General features: G+C 48.9%; 1 protein-coding gene across 4 annotated transcripts in view; it reads right to left on the bottom strand.

Annotated features, from left to right (window-relative positions):
- Positions 1–9223: 9223 nt before the first annotated feature.
- Positions 9224–19338, bottom strand: part of GRHL1 (grainyhead like transcription factor 1) — a 50714-nt gene continuing 40599 nt past the window's right edge. For all 4 annotated transcript variants that reach the window (XM_043917094.1, XM_043917091.1, XM_043917092.1 and 1 more), the window contains exons 13-16: positions 17051–17142; positions 16628–16713; positions 12870–12934; positions 9224–10835 (exon numbers count right to left, since the gene is read on the bottom strand). In XM_043917094.1, coding sequence (XP_043773029.1) covers positions 10721–10835; positions 12870–12934; positions 16628–16713; positions 17051–17142 — 358 coding nt within the window. In that variant the 3' untranslated portion in view covers positions 9224–10720. The remainder of the gene's footprint in view (positions 10836–12869; positions 12935–16627; positions 16714–17050; positions 17143–19338) is intronic.

Genomic DNA, 19338 nt, shown 5'->3' with positions numbered 1-19338 from the left:
TTATTTCTCTCGTGGTTCATACCTAAAAATTCATCATCATATCTGAAGTCATCTAGATTTTCTCCTGTGTTGTCTTCTATGGATGTTAGGGGTTTTTTTGTATTTATATTTAGGCCTGTGATCCAGTTTTAGCTAAATTTTGTGAAAGATTTACAGTCTGTGTATAGATTCATCTTGGGGAAAAGATTCTGTATCTGTTCCAGGGGGCAAAATCCACTTTCCTGCCCTCCTTTAAAGTGGCCTAGACAGAGCAGTCTGCGTGCTAAACATCCTGGTGAATTTTGAGCTTCTGGGATCAGAAAGGTTCATGCCTTGCCGCTGCAGAAGGTTATTTCCAGGGAGAGACCTCTCTTCCCGCTTAGGTAGCAGGTCAGCTGGACTCTCAAGCGTTTTCTCTTCCTATAACTAACCCCCTGGTCAGCAGTTGAGTTCTTAACATATGGGATGGAATGAAGGAAAGAAAGAAGGAAGGAAGGAAAGAATGAAGGCAGTGGGGAGGGAGGAGGAGAGGGGAGAGAGATAGGAAGGAAGAAAATCCTCAAAAGAAATCAAGAGTAAAAAAAAATTTTTTTTGTATTACTTTAGTTTTTATCTTCTATGCTTTTCCTGAAAAATAAGTGAAAGGAAGTGAAAGTCACTCAGTCGTGTCAGACTCTTTGTGACCCCGTGGACTATACAGTCCATGGAATTTTCCAGGCCAGAATACTGGAGTGGGTAACCTTTCCCTTCTCCAGGGGACTTTCCCAACCCAGGGATAGAACCCACTGGGTCTCCCCCATTGCAGGCGGATTCTTTACCAGCTGAGTCACCAGGGAAGCCCTAAGTAAATGTGTGGGTGCTTTTTTTTTCAGAGGAGAGACGTGACCAGGAGTGTCTGTGTCATTTGCTGTCTGGCCTCAGAGACTTCTGATCGCAGGGGCTGGTGTACGCATGAGTGTGAGGCGGCTCCCCAGGGCCCTGGACTTAATTTTCCATAAAAAGCAACAGGAGAATCACACATGGAAAGGAGTAGAGGCCAGAAGTAAAAACCCACTCAGACCCTTGAAATGATCTTCTTTCAAGTACATAATGAAACCTGAACACAGGCATGCTGGCTGGGAATATTTCTGGGAAAGAAAGTCAAACTTTCTTTTCTAATCCCTACAAGAATCGCACCCCACCCCAGGCCCCAACCCCAGGTGCATGACTCTCCAAAAAACCTGCCTAGCCTTCCTCAGCATTTCATACTAGAGATCGCGAGGGAGCACCTCTTCAGTAGTATCATACAGGAGAACATGCAAAGGAAGAACAGTCGGAGGACTTCCCTGGCTGTCCAGTGGTTATGAATCTGCCTCTCAATGCAGGGAATATGGGTTCGCTCTCTGGTTGGGAAACTAAGATTCCCACATGCCTTGGAGCAATTAAGACCAAGTGCCACAACTACTGCTGGAATCAAGATTGCTGGGAGAAATACCAATAACCTCAGATATGCAGATGACACCACCCTTATGGCAGAAAGTGAAGAAGAACTAAAGAGACTCTTGATCAAAGTGAGAGAGGAGAGTGAAAAAGTTGGCTTAAACCTCAACATTCAGAAAACTAAGATCATGGCATCTGGTCCCATCACTTCAGGACAAATAGATGGAGAAACAGTGGAAACAGTGGCAGACTTTATTTTTTGGGGCTCCAAAATCACTGCAGATGTTGATTGCAGCCATGAAATCAAAAGACACTTAATCCTTGGAAGAAAAGTTATGACCAACCTAGACACGCAAAGAGTCAGACACGACTGAGCGATTTCACTTTCACTTTCACTTTTCAGACAGCATATTAAAAAGCAGAGACATTACTTTGCCAGCAAAGGTCCATCTAGTTAAGCCTATGGTTTTTGCAGTAGTCATGTATGGATGTGAGAGTTGGACTATAAAGAAAGCTGAGCGCAAAAAAAAAAAAAAAAAAGAAAGAAAGCTGAGCGCTGAAGAATTGATGCTTTTGAACTGTGGTGTTGGAAAAGACTCTTGAGAGTCCCTTGGACTGCAAGGAGATCCAACCAGTCCATCCTAAAGGAAATCAGTCCTGAATATTCATTGGAAGGACTGATGTTGAAGCTGAAACTCCATTACTTTGGCCACCTCATGCAAAGAGATGACTCATTTGAAAAGACCCTGATGCTGGGAAACATTGAAGGCAGGAGAAGAGGTTGACAGAGGATGAGATGGTCAGATGGCATCACCAACTCAATGGACATGAGTTTGAGTAAACTCTGGGAGTTGGTGATGGACAGGGAGACCTGGCGTGTTGCAGTCCATGGGCTCGCAGAGTCGACTGAGCGACTGAACTGAACTGAACTGCCACAAATACGGAAGCCCGCATGCTGTAAGTAGGACCCGTCACAGCCAAATAAATAAAAATTTTTAAAAAGGAAAAAAAGAAAGAACAGTCAGGATCACAAAGTCCCGTGGTCTGTGATCCAGTTATCTTACGGCAGTGGAGCCTTTCAGTCATTCAGTGGAAGTGTATTGATCATTGTATCAATCGGGGTCTCAAGAGGAATCAGATGACACACTCAAAATAGTGCTATTCAAAGACAGACAGTGAAAAAAAAAAAAAAAAAAAAGACAGACAGTGGCAGCCTGGAGGGGTAGGGAGTTTGGAGGAGAGTGGATACATGTAGATGTATGACTGAGTCCCTGAGCTGATCACCTGAAACTGTCACTGCATTGTTAATCAGCTATATTTCAGTGTAAAATAAAAAGTTAAAAAAAAAAGGGATTGTTTATCAAGATGGAATGTAAGCGGTCCTGGGGGACAGTTTGTGACCTGCAGTGAGTAGCAGCTTACCCATGAAGGAACAAGGAAGTGATCCCATCCTTGAGGGAAAGAGCATGTGGAGGAGACCACGTGCTTGGGGGTCAGCCTGCTTGAGGTGGCTTGTGGGGAGTCAGAAATCAGTCCCCGACCTTAAGGTTCCTGCCCGAGGCTCTTCTCCCTGACCATACAGGCTGCGTGGTCCCACAGGTGTGTCCCCGGGAAGAGAGCTGGGCGGAGGTGAAGGATGGGTCTCAGATGGCTGATACAAGACCCCCGCGTAAGGGTCCACAAGGCACCAGCATTCCTGGAGGCTCTTGGAACTCATTAGGGACCAAGTCAGACAAAACCCTTGTTCCGATGGAGGGGACATTCTAGTGAAGGAGGTGAACGACAAACAATAAGCATAATAATCAAGTAGAATATATGGTAGGTTAGGTTACTTCCCGGGTGGTCCAGTGGCTAAGATTTGGCACTCCCAGTGCAGGGGGCCTGGGTTTGATCCCAGGTCAGGAAACTAGATCCCGCATGCCACAACTAAGGTCCTGTAGGCCAGACTTTCCTGGTGGTCCAGTGGTTAAGAATCCGCCTGTCACTGCAGGCGCCACAGGTTCGATCCTGCTCTGGGAAGATTCCACTTGCCTGAAATGTTGAATTTCCCCAGTGGCTCAGTGCTAAAGAATCTGCCTGCAGTGAGGAGGCACAGGCAACTCAGGTTCGATCCCTGGGTCAGGAAGATCCCCTGGATCAGGAAAATCCCCTGGGTTGCATGGCAACCCACTCCAGTATTCTTGCCTGGAGAATCCCCATGGACAGAGGAGTCTGGTGGGCTATGATCCATGGGGCTAGAGAGTCAAACACTACTGAAGCAAATGAACACAGCACCTGGTAGGTTAGAAAGCAACAAGTGCTATGAAGAAAGAAACAGAGAAGGAGACTGGGGGGCAGGGGATGAGGGGTGGGGAGCATGAACGGGGAGGACCTTCACCCTGGAGGGGTGTCTTGACACTGGATCACTGGACCCCCAGGAATTTTAGAGACAGACCCCTGAATTCCTGTGGTTTTCTCGCCTTTGCACACAGGTACTCACCAGTTTTCCGGAGAAGCTATTTCCTGCCATTTCTATTTCATCAATGGAATGGCAAGGTGAGCGAGGTCCCCGCAGACTAGACATGACTGAGGGCTGGAGACTCAGGATACCCCTGAGCTCCGCAGCAAAGGTGTGATGTTGGTCCTGGCAGCTGGAAGTAAAGCGCTTCTGATGGTCTTTTCTAACAGTTATGGAGAAAAAAATACTTGCTGAGAAGGGCAAGCCTGACACTCAGCCTGCACTCATTTTATTAATGCCATGACATCCCTTCGGGCTCATAAATAGGTCTTTCTTCCTGAGACTGAGATTGGGCAGGTATCTCCAGTGGAGATGGGCGGAATTTCAGCAGTGGAAAACTGGTGGTTTATTATCTGTGTGCTGCTGACATCATGTAACCTTGTGAGACATTGCCGAGCAGTATCTTCGGCAAGAGGGCCAGGATGGCTGAAGAGGAATGGGGGGCAGGGAGTAGTGAGAAGTGAGGTCAGAGTGTGAGGGCCGTGGACCCCATCCACATTTAGGGACCTTGGCTTTTCCTCTGAGTGGGACAGGGAGCCGCTGTAGGGTTTTAAGCAGAAGAAGCTTAATCTAGATTCATATTTTAGAAGAATCATTTCCTTCTAGATTGAAAATAAAATGAATGTGGAAACAATGAGTCTAGTTGTGTTGCACTGTGCTAAGTCATTTCAGTCGTATCCAACTCTTTGTGACGCTATGGACTGTAGCCCACCAGGCTCCTCTGTCCATGGGATTCTCTGGGCAAGGATACTGGAGTGGGTTGCCATGCTCTCCTCCAGGGGATCTTCCTGAGCTAGGGATCGAACCTGCATCTCTTACGTCTTCATTGGCAGGCTGGTTCTTTGCTACTAGCACCACCTGGGAAGCCCCGATGAGTCTAGTTAGGCTACTGCAAAGACACAGGTGAGAGTTGAGGTGGTGAGAGATGATTGGACTCTGGATATATTTTGAAGAATATAACAACAGGGTTTGGGGAAGAGACTGGATACAGGATGCGAAAGAAAGGGAAACTGATGATGACTTCAAGGCTTTTGTTCAGGGCAACTAAAAGCATGAATTAGCATCACTGTTTGCTAGTGAACTTCTTTATGCCAAGCACCGTGCTAGACTTCAGAGAGGGGTAAGAAAGCATGGTGTGTACCCCTATCCTGCCCCCCTGCACTCCTGTGCTCTGGAACAGGGCCAGAGAGGAGAACGGACAGACATCTCAACAGGCAACTACATAGGATGCTGGAGAGGCCAAAGGAGGGTGTCCACACTTCAGCGGGGAAAGTGGAATGCCAAGGAAAGGTCTGAGTTGGTGATGGGTGAGCTGAGTCTCAGAGAATGGGTGAACATGCTCCGCCAAGGCAGAGAGGAGGTCTCCAGGAAACGGGACAGGGAAGGACTCATTTGCTTGCAGATATGCAGATAGCGTGGACTCACGAGCCAGTCTGGACAAGCCGTCCGTTGTTTATCCTGACAACTCTGCACTGTTGAAGAGTGGCTGAGGGGTGGGTGGGCTACATACCGGTGAGCAGGAAGCTGTTTCAGCAGTGGAGAAGTGGAAGAAGACAAGCCAGGCCCAAAGGTCTGGAGTGGATGCGGGGACGAGAGAGGTGGCAGAGTCAAAGGTGACCCTGCTTTCCGGCTTGGGTGCCATGTACAACAGGAACCATGATGAGGAGAGGAGCTCAGTTTGGGGTACGAGCCGGGCAGAGAATGTCCAATACAGTTTGGATCTGGAGCAAAAGGGGGAGGCTGGATTAGAGAAAGAAATCCGGGAGTAGTCTGTGCTCAAGACATTAGAATCTGAGGATGGAGAGGAGATAACAACAGCACTTCCAGGGCAGGTGTGAGGTCATAGAGAGTCAGCCAGATGTAGGAGAATCAGAGGATGCTGCCTGGTAAGCGTGTCTTATTCTTTTTCTGACCCGTGTCCCCTCTCCAGTCTCCCCAAAGCCCTGATTTCAATTTTCCAAGCTGTGTGGTTGAGGGGAGGAGACTTTTTTTGGGGGACCTAATGACAGTTCACCAGTGGATGGATAAACTGAGATGTTCTGATCCAAATGAATTTCAGGACATTTGCTGGGAGTCCTGCACCTCTGGACTTGAACCAGGAGACACATGGATTTAGGAATTGTTGGCAGTCATCTCGAGACCACACAGGGAGAGTAAAAGTTAGGATGGAGCCCCTAAAGGAGGCAAGAAATTAGGCTGCCAGTGACATCAAGGTCCAGGACTAACCTGGGCCACCTTCGTTTCAGCGTTAGGAAAGCAACACATTTCCTTTATTGTTTAACCAGCTTGTTGTTTCTGATTTTGCAACCGAAACTTTCTAGCTGATATACCCGTCACGAAAGCCAAAGAAATTGAGAAGGTTTTCTTTATGGTCAAATATCCGAGAGAGAAAGAAAAGATGAGCAGCTAGGTCATCCGCAGCCTTGGCTGGAGCATTTGCAGTGGACGCAGCCATGACAGTGGACAGAACTGGTGGTTTGGAGTTGGACACACTGCTTCTCTCCCTAGCAGTGCGATCTCCTGGGCCGCAGCTGTGAAATGGGGCGACGCCCGCTCACTGGCCCCGGGAGGATTCAAGGAGACCATCCAGCATCCGGCACTGAGCTCATTGCACGGTGTGGCAGGGACGGACGTCAGGCTGCCCCGGGCTGAGCGCGTAAGAAATGAGGAAGCGGGACCATAAACAGACTAGTCCTTCAAGGAGGTAAACACAGTTCACAAAGAACAAAGAACAAACAGCCCCCAAACAAGAAGTTACACTCCACTGCCCTCCAACAGACACAACGAATCAAAGCGCTGAGACGTCAAGAGAGACTCATACTCAGCCGTCAAGAGAGACTCATACTCAGTGGGCAGGAATGAAAGCGATTCTCTCTGGATAGCAGTTTCATAGTCTCTACAGAATGTTTACTGACCACTGTCTCTGACTCGGTACTCCTCTGCTAAGAATTCACTGTGCAGTTCTACTTCACAGGTATGGAAGGACAGACCTGTCCACACTTTTTTGTAGCAATGTTTGCAATGGCAAAATCTTGGTCTAAATGCCTGTCGGTAGGTACTGATTTATTGTTCAGCCACTCAGTCGTGTTCCACTCTATGTGACCCCATGGACGGTAGCCCACCAGGCTCCTCTGTCCATGGGATTCTCCAGGCAAGAATACTGGAATCTCCTCTAGGGAATCTTCCCGACCCAGGGATCAAACCCACATCTCCTGCATTGCAGGCAGATTCTTTACCATTTGAGCCACCAGGGAAGCCCTGGGTACTGATTAGATGGTGGTCATTTCTATAATGGAATACAATGCAGTCACTAAAAAGAATTCATGTCTAAAGAATAGTGATAAATGAAAACACCTGCAAAGAATAGCATGACCCTACCTGCAAAATAATATGCACAGTGCACCTGAGTTTGCTGGAGGACTCTGGTGTGGCCTTGGAGAAATGGATGGCTGGTTCTCTCTGGGGCGTCGGACTGGGTGTCAGAAAACTCACCTCTCAGAGAGATGCTCTCATGGAGCTCTTCTCATTCCTTCTCATGGCATGTGTTTTTTTTTCTTGGCATGTGTTACATTTATAAAATTTTCTAAACTTTGACTAAAAGATTTGAAGGGGGTGATGGCTAAAGGAGTTCAGGATCAAAGGTGTGTGTGTAAGACAGGAGTGATCGGAGCAGAGAAGGGACTGTGGCCTGTTGGTGAACACCTGCTGTGACACCCTTGGGGCAGCGAAGGTGTGGGTTCAAGGCCTGGCCACACCGCTCACCAGCCCATGCTTGTACACTGGTGGCAGTGCTTGCAGGTGAGACACAGATGTTGCTGATACCAGATGACAGTAATATGCCAGCTCCACAGGGTGGACAGAGGACAGTGACCTTGAACGACTGCACACCTGGTTGGTGGGAGCAGGCATGGTGACCCCACCTCTGCACCTGCGGGCCGCATGCACCCCCTGCGACTCCATCCCCATGACGTCCAGTCAGCTCCTTGAGACCCCCCCCCCCATGATGTCCAGTCAACTCCTTGAGACCCCTGCTTCTCGGGCGCTGCTTTGCTGACTGTCACCAGGTGAGGCAGACCATCCCCACTGTGTGCCGTGGGGCCAGGTCCAGCCACGCTCACTTCTGAGCTTCTGACTTCTAACCCGTCTCCCTGCTGATGTCCTGCAAGGGGCGGGGCTTGTCAAGGGCACCAGCCTGTCACCTCATCATCGCAGGATCATTGACTGAGCACCTGCCACGTGACCAGCACCAGGCGGGGTGCCAGCGATCCAGGGAGACAAGAGGTTGGGGAGGGCGGCGGGCAAGTTAGGGTCACCAGGTGCGGGGGGTGTGTGTGTGCAGGGTCAGGGGACCTGGGCTGGGGGGGTGTGTGTGTGCAGGGTCAGGGGACCTGGGCTCTCCACTGGGGAGACGGGAGAAGCCCCTTGCCTCCAGGGCAAAGCCAAGCTCTGAGACAAAAGGCAAAAGCTAAGTGACCGAGGGAGAAAGAAAAAAAGATGGAGGGAAGGCAGGAAGTGTGAGGGGCCGGGGCAGCAGAGTCCAGGAAGGGTCCCCTGGGAAAGGACACACAGGCCCCACCCCACAGGCTCTGGGGCCTCAGGGGACCATGGGCGGGGTCTCCCCCTCAGGAGTTCTGACCTGTGGCCCCAGGATTAAACCTCTTAGGGAGGTTTCCTGTAACGCCTGTGGACCTCTGGGCCACAGGTGTTGCAGGAAACCTCCCTGGGAGTTACTTCATTTGTGCGATCATGTGTTCACTAGGAATATACTTCAGTGTCTATCACATTTAGGCCCTGGATTACTGGCGTGTACTTAACAACAGCCGTTTGATTTAGAAATTCTGATGATCTGAAACATTACTGGTAGATTTTTGTTCCTTGTTTTTGGCCAAGCTACACAGCTTACAGTTTCTTACTTCCCTGCCCAGGAATGGAACCTGGGCCCTCGGCAGTGAGAGCGCAGAGTCCCAACCACTGGACCACCAGGGAAGTCCCTGGTAGATTTTTAAACCAAATGTTTTCTGTTAAGCTTTAAACTAAGAACCCTGAGATGTCAGGTCTGAAAGCATTTACCTCAAGCTTTGGTGGTTAAATTTTGGTAGTAGTTAAAAACTCAGTTGGGTCTCCCTCGGTTAACAATTACTCAGATCGTTTCAGACCCTCTAAGGCAAGACTAAGAAGGAAGGAAGCGAGTTTTCCCAAGTTTACATGCTGGGAAACAAGGAGAAAACACGAAGGTGATTCTTTTCAGGTCTGCTTTTTAAGATCACAGATTCTGCTTTTACTGACTAATGAAAGGAAAAGCCAAGCTAAATAACAGGAAAGGATGTATTACGAAATAGACATATAAAATTTAATCCCTTTGGTTTAAAATACATCTTCAATTATACAATTAAAAACAAGACAAAATCAATTTCATAAAACAAAATACAAAATATTGTTATATGACCCGTGTCCCATAACATCTTATCTTAGAAAGCCAGCAATTTAGTTCACATACTTCATTAGAATATTTTAATGGAAAATGTAACTATCAATCCTATGTATACAAATAGCCTATTCTACTTCCCTGAACCTAGAGATACCTGCGATTTTTATTTCCATTACAAAATTACACTCTTTAGTATTTTTATATATTTAAACACGTATAAAAATGTTCCCCATAGTAATACAGTCTCATAAACTCATGAATGCTTTTTAGAGATGTTAGCATACAAGACCATCAAAGCCTGGAGGTTCTGAAACGTGATAAAACAGAAGTCATTTCCTGTAGCACAGAGATCTGGAAGCACTCCATCCCGAGTTGCACCTCCTGGTTCACGGTGACGACAGTGTGTGCCGTGATCACTGTGTTTATTCCCGCTCGTATCAGTTGGGGACACCTGACTAATAGGAGCAGACACAGCAGACGTGAGCTGCAGCAGTGCTTTTTCCTTTACTTCATTTGTTAAACAGTGCAGACATCCAAATAACAACCTTCTCAAGAGTGTGCAGCATCTCTGTCATCTGAGGTTTTGCTATGCTACGGAATGGTGGCTGTGTTTGGGAAAACCCAGAGAAAGCGTATGAGCGGGGTTCACGAAGCACAGCATGCTACCTGCTGGGTGTAGGTGGTCAGAAATAACTTATCCTCTCGTCTCAAGAAAGTCCTTAGGGTAGACCTCATCGCGTCTCTTCGCTGTATGTACAGACACCACATGTATATATTATCTATTTATATAAGACAGGTATGTACACATTTACAGACACAGGCCTTCAAGACGTATTGCACTTACATACACGCAGCTTTAGCCTGACGGAGGCACACTGTCACCGTTCGGGTTCTTCATAAGAGAGGCAGTTGATATGTTCAAGACAGTCGCAAAGGAAGATGTCGGTAACCTGCCCTGTTGGAGTAAACACTTACTGGGGAATGAGAGGCCGAGGAGAGAAGCGCCCCTGTCCGTTGGGGGCACCCCACCCGTGACCTGAGGCAGTCAGAGTCACATCGAGTCTGACGTGCACCCGTGCTGAAGAGACAGTTCCATAAATAATGTAGCAGATATCCTAAAGGTACCCAGGTAACCTAGCAAATCTTGGAACAAAGTTCCACTTTTAATCCTAAGTATTTATAGCAGAAAATTCAAATATGCTTTCTGGGGTCATCTGAAAAACGCCAATGCAATACATTCAATGCTATCTCCAAGCCAAAAGCAGCGCCACCTCCAACATCCACTGACATCCACCCACATTTGGAAGGTGGCTGACTGGCGAACCTGTGGCCTGCCAACCCCAAAGGCCCAGGTGACAGCTTCGCTGAGCTTGCTGGGAGTCGTGGACGTGGCGTCCTCAGATCTCAGTGAGGGTGAGCTTGAACGATCCCCCAGACTCTTCCATCTGCAGCTGGAAGGTGTCTTCGTTGGAATAATGCTTCACGATATTGTCGTCCATGTTCACCAGGATCCTGGAAAAGGCAGATGAGACAGGCCTGCTCACTCCTGCCCGCTCTGCAGTCACACCCAAACTTCACAGCTAGCGCTGCCACTTGCTAACTGTACCACGTGAAGCGAACTAGTTACACTCCCTACGCCTCACTTTCCTCATCTGTGAAATGGGTATAATAGTAGGGTCAATCTTATATGGTTGTTGTACGGGTGAAAAGAGCAGCTCGGGTAAAGCACCTCACGTGCAGGGTGTATGATAAAGAAAACACGCTAGCTGGGTTATCATTTCTGTGTGCAGTAATCATTCAATAAACAGTACTTATTACAGTGAACAAAGTAAGTCTACAGAAGAAGCACATGGTCCAGCTACAGAAGGCACATCAGTCAAGTCAACCTACGCTATCAGAAGCCATAGCTCCCTGATGACTATTTTCCCCAGCAAGTTACCCTCAAAGTTTAGTCGATCTACTATCAAGGCCAACCCTTCCCACTAGACCCATCGAGGACATGCCACATGCTTTAGAATTAAGCCAAAGAATGCTTACTCTGTACCCTGCTTACCCAGGCCAAACAGTACTGACACTTAAGTAACACAGTTCTAAAAATATTACCTTCTGAACAAAGAAGCAACATTCCATGATTGAAAACATGACTCAGGGCAGGAGGGTGGAGGGAGACGGAGCAAAGGCTTTGATGTTGGTCAAAACAGAACCTGAAGCTTGGCCTTGGCACTAAGATGCCCCCTGATCCTGGAAAAGCCTCCTAGGCTCTCTGGGCCTCGGCTGCCTCATCCAGAAACTGAGTAGTAATCCCTGTCTTAGAGTAATGGTAACATGAGAATTAAGCAACACAGGCGTGCCTGGTCCAGCACCCGACTCATGATGGGGGCTCAATAAATGGGACAGCGACTGTTGTCACCCTTGGTAAATTTTATCATGCGCTCTGGAATTCGGAGCCACTGCACTGCTGCCAAGCATGGGAGAAGCAAAGATTCTACTTGGAAAAAATCCACAAAGATGCCCTAGAAAAGTAAATCAACTTTATGTGGATAATCTAGTAAGAAAAACTGTAGTTTTGCACTGATATTTCTATAACTGGTTCTTGACTGGGCACAAATGCAGGTGGACAAAATTAATTTTCTATGACACTGACATTACTCAGAGGTTCTGTTCTATGACACTGACATCACTCACAGAGGTTGTTCTATAACACTGACATCACTCAGAGGGGCTGTTCTGTGACACTGACATCACTCAGAGGGGCTGTTCTGTGACACTGACATCACTCAGAGAAGCTCTTCTGTGACACTGACATCACTCAGAGGGGTTTTTCTATGACACTGACATCACTCCTAGTCTCCGTTCTATGACACTGACATCACTGAGAGAGGCTGTTCTGTGACACTGACATCACTCAGAGGGGCTGCTCTATGACACTGACATCACTCAGAGGGGCTGCTCTATGACACTGACATCACTCAGAGGGGCTGCTTTATGACACTGACATCACTCCTAGTCTCTGCTCTGTGACACTGACATCACTCAGAGAAGGTGTTCTGTGACACTGACATCACTCAGAGGGGCTGCTCTATGACACTGACATCACTCCTAGTCTCTGTTCTGTGACACTGACATCACTCAGAGAAGGTGTTCTGTGACACTGACATCACTCAGAGAAGGTGTTCTATGACACTGACATCACTCAGAGGGGCTGCTCTATGACACTGACATCACTCAGAGGGGCTGCTCTGTGACACTGACATCACTCAGAGGGGCTGTTCTGTGACACTGACATCACTCAGAGAAGCTCTTCTGTGACACTGACATCACTCCTAGTCTCTGTTCTGTGACACTGACATCACTCAGAGGGATTGTTCTATAACACTGACATCACTCAGAGGGGCTGCTCTGTGACACTGACATCACTCAGAGGGGCTGTTCTGTGACACTGACATCACTCCTAGTCTCTGTTCTATGACACTGACATCACTCAGAGGGGCTGTTCTGTGACACTGACATCACTCAGAGGCTCTAAGGCTGCCAGTCAGCACTCACCCTTTTTTACATTTCTTGAAGATTTTCCCAATCTTTTCTTGGGGAACATCATATTTGTCAGAGATCTAAAAGAACAAAAAAAATAATATTACAAAGTTCTATGTTCATGACTTGACAAAACAATACATTCACACAGTGGTACAGACACTCAGCTTTCTGTTTCTCACATATGCACACACAAAGACACCGATGAGGACCTGTCTATCCTGGGGAAGGGGGGCTACCTGCCTTTGGAGAGAGCTGGAATCAGGGATCTGTTGCTTCCCAAAGTCACAGGTGTCACAGCTCTATTATATGGCCATGGTTTTTTTAAATTAATACCTTACAGAGCAGTGTTAGGTTTACAGAGAAAGTACAGAGCTGCTCTCTCCACCCAACATCCGTGCACTGCACTTGTCCTGTCTGCTGAGCGGATGCTGTTGCAACAAGAAAACTAAAGTCCTCTGCCCACCTCTCTGAGCTGAGCACTGCATGCGTGTTGACATCCATGTGTGCCCCTCTCTTGAGCTGGGAGCTCCATGCGTGTTGACATTCATGTTGGCCCCTCTCTGAGCTGTGTGCTCCAAGTGTGCTGACGTTCACGTGGGCCCCTCTCTGAGCTGTGCGCTCCAAGTGTGCTGACGTCCACGTGGGCCCCTCTCTGAGCTGGGAGCTCCATGCATGTTGACATCCATTTGGGCCCCTCTCTGAGCTGCAGGCTCCATGCATGTTGACGTCCACGTGGGTCCCTCTCTGAGCTGTGTGCTCCAGGCATGCTGACATCCACGTGGGTCCCTCTCCAAGCTGCAGGCTCCATGCTTATTGACAAGCATCCTGTCCAGGCACTTTACTCAGCACACAAAGGCCTCACTCTGGAGTCAGACATGCCTAAACGGCGTCAGTTTTGACTCAGTTTCCACTGGCAGGTGACCGTTCTAACCCTTGGCCTCCTCTCAACAGGAAAGAGAGACCCTCACCTCACATACCCCATGACTATCGTGGGATTAAGGCATGTCCAGCACAAAGCAGGAGTTCATTTCAGATATGGAATCACCAGAAGGAAGGAACTGTGATTCTACAGCTCAGAAGGAACATCCAAGGGCCCTGGCCACAGCCAGGCCGGCGCCTCGCCAAGGGCAGAGCCTCTCTGGAGGGCAGTGGGCTCTGGCTGAGGCGTGGCTGCGGGCCCCAGTGCCAGCCCACCTCCCCTCCTGACCAGGGGCGCGGGGTCCACACAGTGCAGTGAGCTCTGGAAGTTTCCTCTCAGACATGGAGCTGGTCTGCACAGGGAGGGGACAGCTACTCCAAGGACCAAGGGCTGATCCAGTCTAGGTCAGACGCTGTTATCTGAGCAGCTATCTAGACTGCTCCCACCCAGGGGTTGCCGCCCTGCCTACCCTCAATCTGAAGAGCACACCTCTGGGCGGCCCTGAAATCAGGGCCTCAGAAGACCAGCCTGTAGATCACTTTCAATCTAACAAAGATATACCATACACATCGAACCACATCCAAGATGCCATTATACACATTCACCTCTTTTCAGTACCACTGGACGATCACTGTGTTTATGAAACCCCCAGCCCAGGAGATGGGAGGCTGGGATGAATTCCTTAAGCGCTGTGAATGAGTTATATTTGGCACAGTGAGTCCCAGTCTTTTCCACACTCTCCTCTCTCTCCATCATCAGGAAGTGAGGAAGGGCTGTCAGGAGACAAGGAAGTCGGAGGAACTGGGATAAGTCACAGGAAGCCGAATGACCCAGAGCAGAGGGCGACAGGTGGCGCTGGGGGCCGCTGGGCACCGTTGGCTGAGGTGTAAGCGAGGAGCCGCCGTGGCGCCCGGTTCCCTGAGACTGAGCAACAGCACCCCCTGGCGGCCACCCCCTGCACTGCCTCAGTTCTCCCCACAGCGTCCGTGAGTTCAGTCCAGTTCAGTCGCTCAGTCGCATCCGACTTTGTGACCCCATGGACTGCAGCACGCCAGGCCTCCCTGTCCATCACCAACTCCTGAAGCTTACTCAAACTCATGCCCATCAAGTCGGTGATGCCATCCAACCATCTCATCCTCTGTTGTCCCCTTTTCCTCCTGCCTTCAATCTTTCCCAGCTTCAGGGTCTTTTCAAATGAGTCTGTTCTTTGCATCAGGTGGCCAAAGTGTTGGAGTTTCATCTTCAGCATCAGTCCTTCCAATGAACACCCAGGACTGATCTCCTTTAGGATGGACTGGTTGGATCTCCTTGAAGTCCAAGGGACTCTCAAGAGTCTTCTCCAACACCACAGTTCAAAAGCATCAATTCTTTGGCGCTCAGCTTTCTTGATAGTCCAACTCTCACATCCATACGTGACCACTGGGAAAACCATAGCCTTGACTAGATGGACCTTTGTTGACAAAGTAATGTCTCTGCTTTTTAATATGCTGTCTAGGTTGGTCATAACTTTTCTTCAAAGGAGCAAGCATCTTTTAATTTCATGGCTGCCGTCACCACATGCAGTGATTTTGGAGCCTCAAAAAATAAAGTCTCTCACTGTTTCCACTGTTTCCCCATCTATTTCCCATGAAGTGATGGGACCAGATGCCATGATCTTAGTTTTCTGAATGTTGAGCTTTAAGCCTACTTTTCCACTCTCCTTTTTCACTTTCATCAACAGTTTCTTTAGTTATTCTTCACTTTCTGCCATAAGGGTGGTTTCATCTGCATATCTGAGGTTACAGATATTTCTCCTGGCATCCATCAGTGCTATCTGGCAAATTACACAGTGGCCTCTGCCGATTTCACTGTAGCCATCTTCCTAACCAGAACCTAAACTCCATTCAGCACTGGGTCACGTACTCCTGTACCTCCAGTGCCAAGAACAGTGCCTGGCACAAAGTAAGCCCTTCAGAAACATTTGTTAAATGAATTCAACATTTGGCAGTAATCAGGGGAAACCTGCTTCCAGCCAAGTTACAGACTCACTTTGAGCTCAAAGATTCTGATGATTTATAGGGGCCCGAGGTGGATACGTATCAAGACACAGTGCTGATCCCTTGAATTTCACTCTGGGGCAAAGCCAAAACAGGGATCAGCCTGGCACCCTTCTCGTGTCTTTCTATGGTGTCCCCAAGGGCAGGCTGGGGTCAGTGTGCTCTTGGGCCATTTGCTGAGATGCTGCAGCAAAAGGATCTCCAAGCCACCAAAGTCGTATGGGCCCCTTCTCAAGCTAGACATGCAGGTGATCAGAAGTGTGCAACTAGTGACTTCACTTTAAATCACCTGGCTGTGGTCACCTCTGGTCACAACTCTGACTTTTCACAAATAGGCTTCGGGTAAGATCTGACATGAATTCAGTCATTCCCCAAGATCAGGAGTTCCAAAGGCCGATGGAGGAGCCACTGTTTTATGTGTGGAAGTTTTTAAGATTTTGATAGAAATAATTTTTGTTGGCTTCTAAGTAGTCTGTTAAGTGACAATCTCCCTTTAACCAAGCAAAGGAAAGTTAAACCATTCCAAGGGTCATCACAAATCCACTCAGTTCGGTGGACTAGACACTGCTGGGTGATTACTATCTACCAATGGGTGTGCTGGGCACAGCGGTGTGAGGTAGGCACAGCCCTGCAGCTGCTGAAAACTAAGTTTGGGGGTGGGGTCGGGGTGAAACGTGGCACGTGCTTCGGCCACAGACAAGGTGCTGGGACTCAGGAAAGGCTTCAGCACCACCAAGGAACCCGGACAGGCTGGTAAAATTTGTTCTGATCGAATTCTATGCAAGTAAAAGGATTACAAAGCTCCCACTACTTACAGCTTCCATCAGGCCTTTCAAGGATGGAGTCTTGAGCATCAGGGCATCGAAGACTTCTTCTGACTCCTTCCGCACATAGAGAAGCACTGATCCCCAATGGGGAAGAAGGAGGGAAAAGTGTAATTCATTGATGGGAGCAAAACAAGAAAACAGATTGTGGGTATTGGGAAAAATAAAAAGAGACATCCACATTAAGGACGGCAAACATGAACCAATATAAAAATCTGTCTCAAGGAATACAGCTTTCAGCTTCTTTTTAACTCTGCTGGAAGTCCCAGCTCAAGTCAGGAGGAGCTGCTCTGATGGAGGAACACTCAAGGGAAGTCAACACCAATGAGGTCTGTTTGAGGAATTCATGCTTTGGCTGGATTCAGAGCTCACTTCCCACTGAAAACTCCCACTACGAAATGTAAACCAACACACCTCTCTTTGGTTCTTCTACCCGGGTCATCTTAGCAGGAGGCGGGATCACAAAGTCGTCTTCCGAGCTGTACGGCCCCCTCTTCAGGCTGGACCTGCAGGCGATCCGAGGTGTGCAATTAGTGACTTCACTTTCAATCACTTGCAGAAACAAAAGGAGTTTTGGGGTGTTATCACTGGATTTTACATTTAAAATGCCCTTCGTCCTTTACCTGGGCCAGCTGCCTTTATTTTGTGGATGAAAATCTGGGGCTCAAGGGAAGAAGCTGACTGACCCGGGCTTGTGCGACTGAATGGCAGAGGGCGAGCACACTCAGGAGCCTGCCAGACACCCCTGCTGCTCCCACACAGCTCCAGCTGCCCTCCCGGGAAGGCGGTTTCTCTTCAGGAAAAAAAACTTACGAAGGAGGTGGGATGTGAGATACGCGTGAGGGTGGTAACAGAGGAGAGAGCATGTCAAAAGAGGGAGGACGTGTGAGCAGGAAAATGCTAAGCCAGGCTGGCTGAGACAGAAAGTCCCGGAGGAAGATGAATCTAATCCGGAAAACCTCCATCACTCAGCTCTCAGGAAGTTTAGACTTTTATGTTGCAGTGATCAGGCAGTCGACCGTTCTGAGCATCAAGAAGGCTACAATTTGGGTATGGCAGAGACTGGAGTGGACACCAGGACCTACGAGCAGATGAGCGGGATGACTCTGGAGACAATCACAGCATCAAACCTCAGAGGATCGGAAAAAATACGGCAGTGTCGGCGGAAATACAAAGGGAGGGGAAACATTTCCAGTTGCATATGAAGAAAGAAGGGCTTCCCTGATAACTCAGTTGGTAAAGAATCCACCTGCAATGCAGAAGACCTGGGTTCGATTACTGGGTCGGGAAGATCCCCTGGAGAAGGGAAAGGCTACCCGCTCCAGTATTCTGGTTTGGAGAATTACATGAACTACAGTCCATGGGGTCGCAAACAGCTGGACATGACTGAGCGACTTTCACTTTCCTGAAGAAAGAAGTGAAGAGAGCGGCGGGACTGGCTGTCAAAGGCTAAGTCACAGTGAGCTCACTGTTGTGAGGTTCAGTGAGTAAGCAAGAAAATAGTAAAAAACAAACAAACAAACAAACCAAAAAACTGAAAATGAAGTGAGTGCGAACTTCTGAGCAGAACCATCACTTTAAGAAAAGCAGCTGGACCTTAAAAAGTCTCAGCTTCCAGCACAGAACAGGCCTCCAGTGAAAGCACCTGCAGAACTCAGGTCTGAGAACACGAGTTAGAGAGGCTGTGGAGAGCCCGCCTTCTGCGAGGCCCGTGGCTCATGCGGGTCAGCGTGGGGAGCCAGGATGGCCCACAGAAGGTGACCGGACCGTCGCCTGGTGGAGCGCTGGGCGGGAGGGCTGCCGGCGAGGCTGAGACGGGTGCCTCTGGGGGCAGGGGGCATCGACACCATCACAGAAACCAGCACACGGAGGCCTCCTCCAGCGTTCTAAAGCCTGATCTCTACAAGGAACCTGGGCTTCTTAGAGCAGAGGCTGATTTCGGGGCCGGAGCAGGGGAGAAAAACAAGTGCCTGGAACATGCCATGCCTGAAGGTGAGGAAGTGCTGGAGCGGTGAGGGCAGGATGGTCGTGCTGTGCCAGGGAGATCCAGGAGCAGGCGAGAGGGACCCCGCTGGCCCTGGGACCAGGTGAGCAGAGTAACTGACGATGGCGAATCACAGTGTATTGAATCCAGTGGGAAACCACAAGCCCATGCTGATATAATGCAAATGAGAAATTAAAAGCTTGACAAGGAGTGAGATGTTTACAAAGCACCTCCCCTCAAAACACCTACTATAAGTGGAGAAAGAGTTTCACCCCACAGCGGAGAAGCCTGGTAGAGCATGCCTGAATCAAGTGACCAGAGCGAACATCGCCAGCGGGGGTGCCCTGAAAACACGTGCCCCTGACAGGATACGCTGAGAGCAGGGCCTCGTCCGTGCCAGTCCTGCCCAGACTCATCATCCACCTCAAGAGAAAACCACGGCCAGACCCAGACAAAGGGACAGCCTACACAATGGCGGGAGTGTGACCTGCAGAAGCATTAGCTCAGGAAAGCCAAGGAGAGGCGGAGGTTGTTCCCAATGGAAGGAGATTCAGGAGCCAAGACAACAAAAGACCCTGTGTGAGTCTGAAAGGGACCCTTTTTTGCCATAAAGGATGTTTTTGGAACAATTAGCAAAGCCTGGACTGGCTGGTACTGTGCTAAGGCCTTGATGTCAACATTCTGACTGTGTTATGCAGGGGAACATCCTCATTTGTGG

This window comes from Cervus elaphus, chromosome 11 (genome assembly GCF_910594005.1).
Source record: "Cervus elaphus chromosome 11, mCerEla1.1, whole genome shotgun sequence".
Classification (NCBI taxonomy): Eukaryota; Metazoa; Chordata; class Mammalia; order Artiodactyla; family Cervidae; genus Cervus; species Cervus elaphus.
Note: the sequence above shows the minus strand (reverse complement) of the source record. Positions and strands in the feature narration are given on the sequence as shown.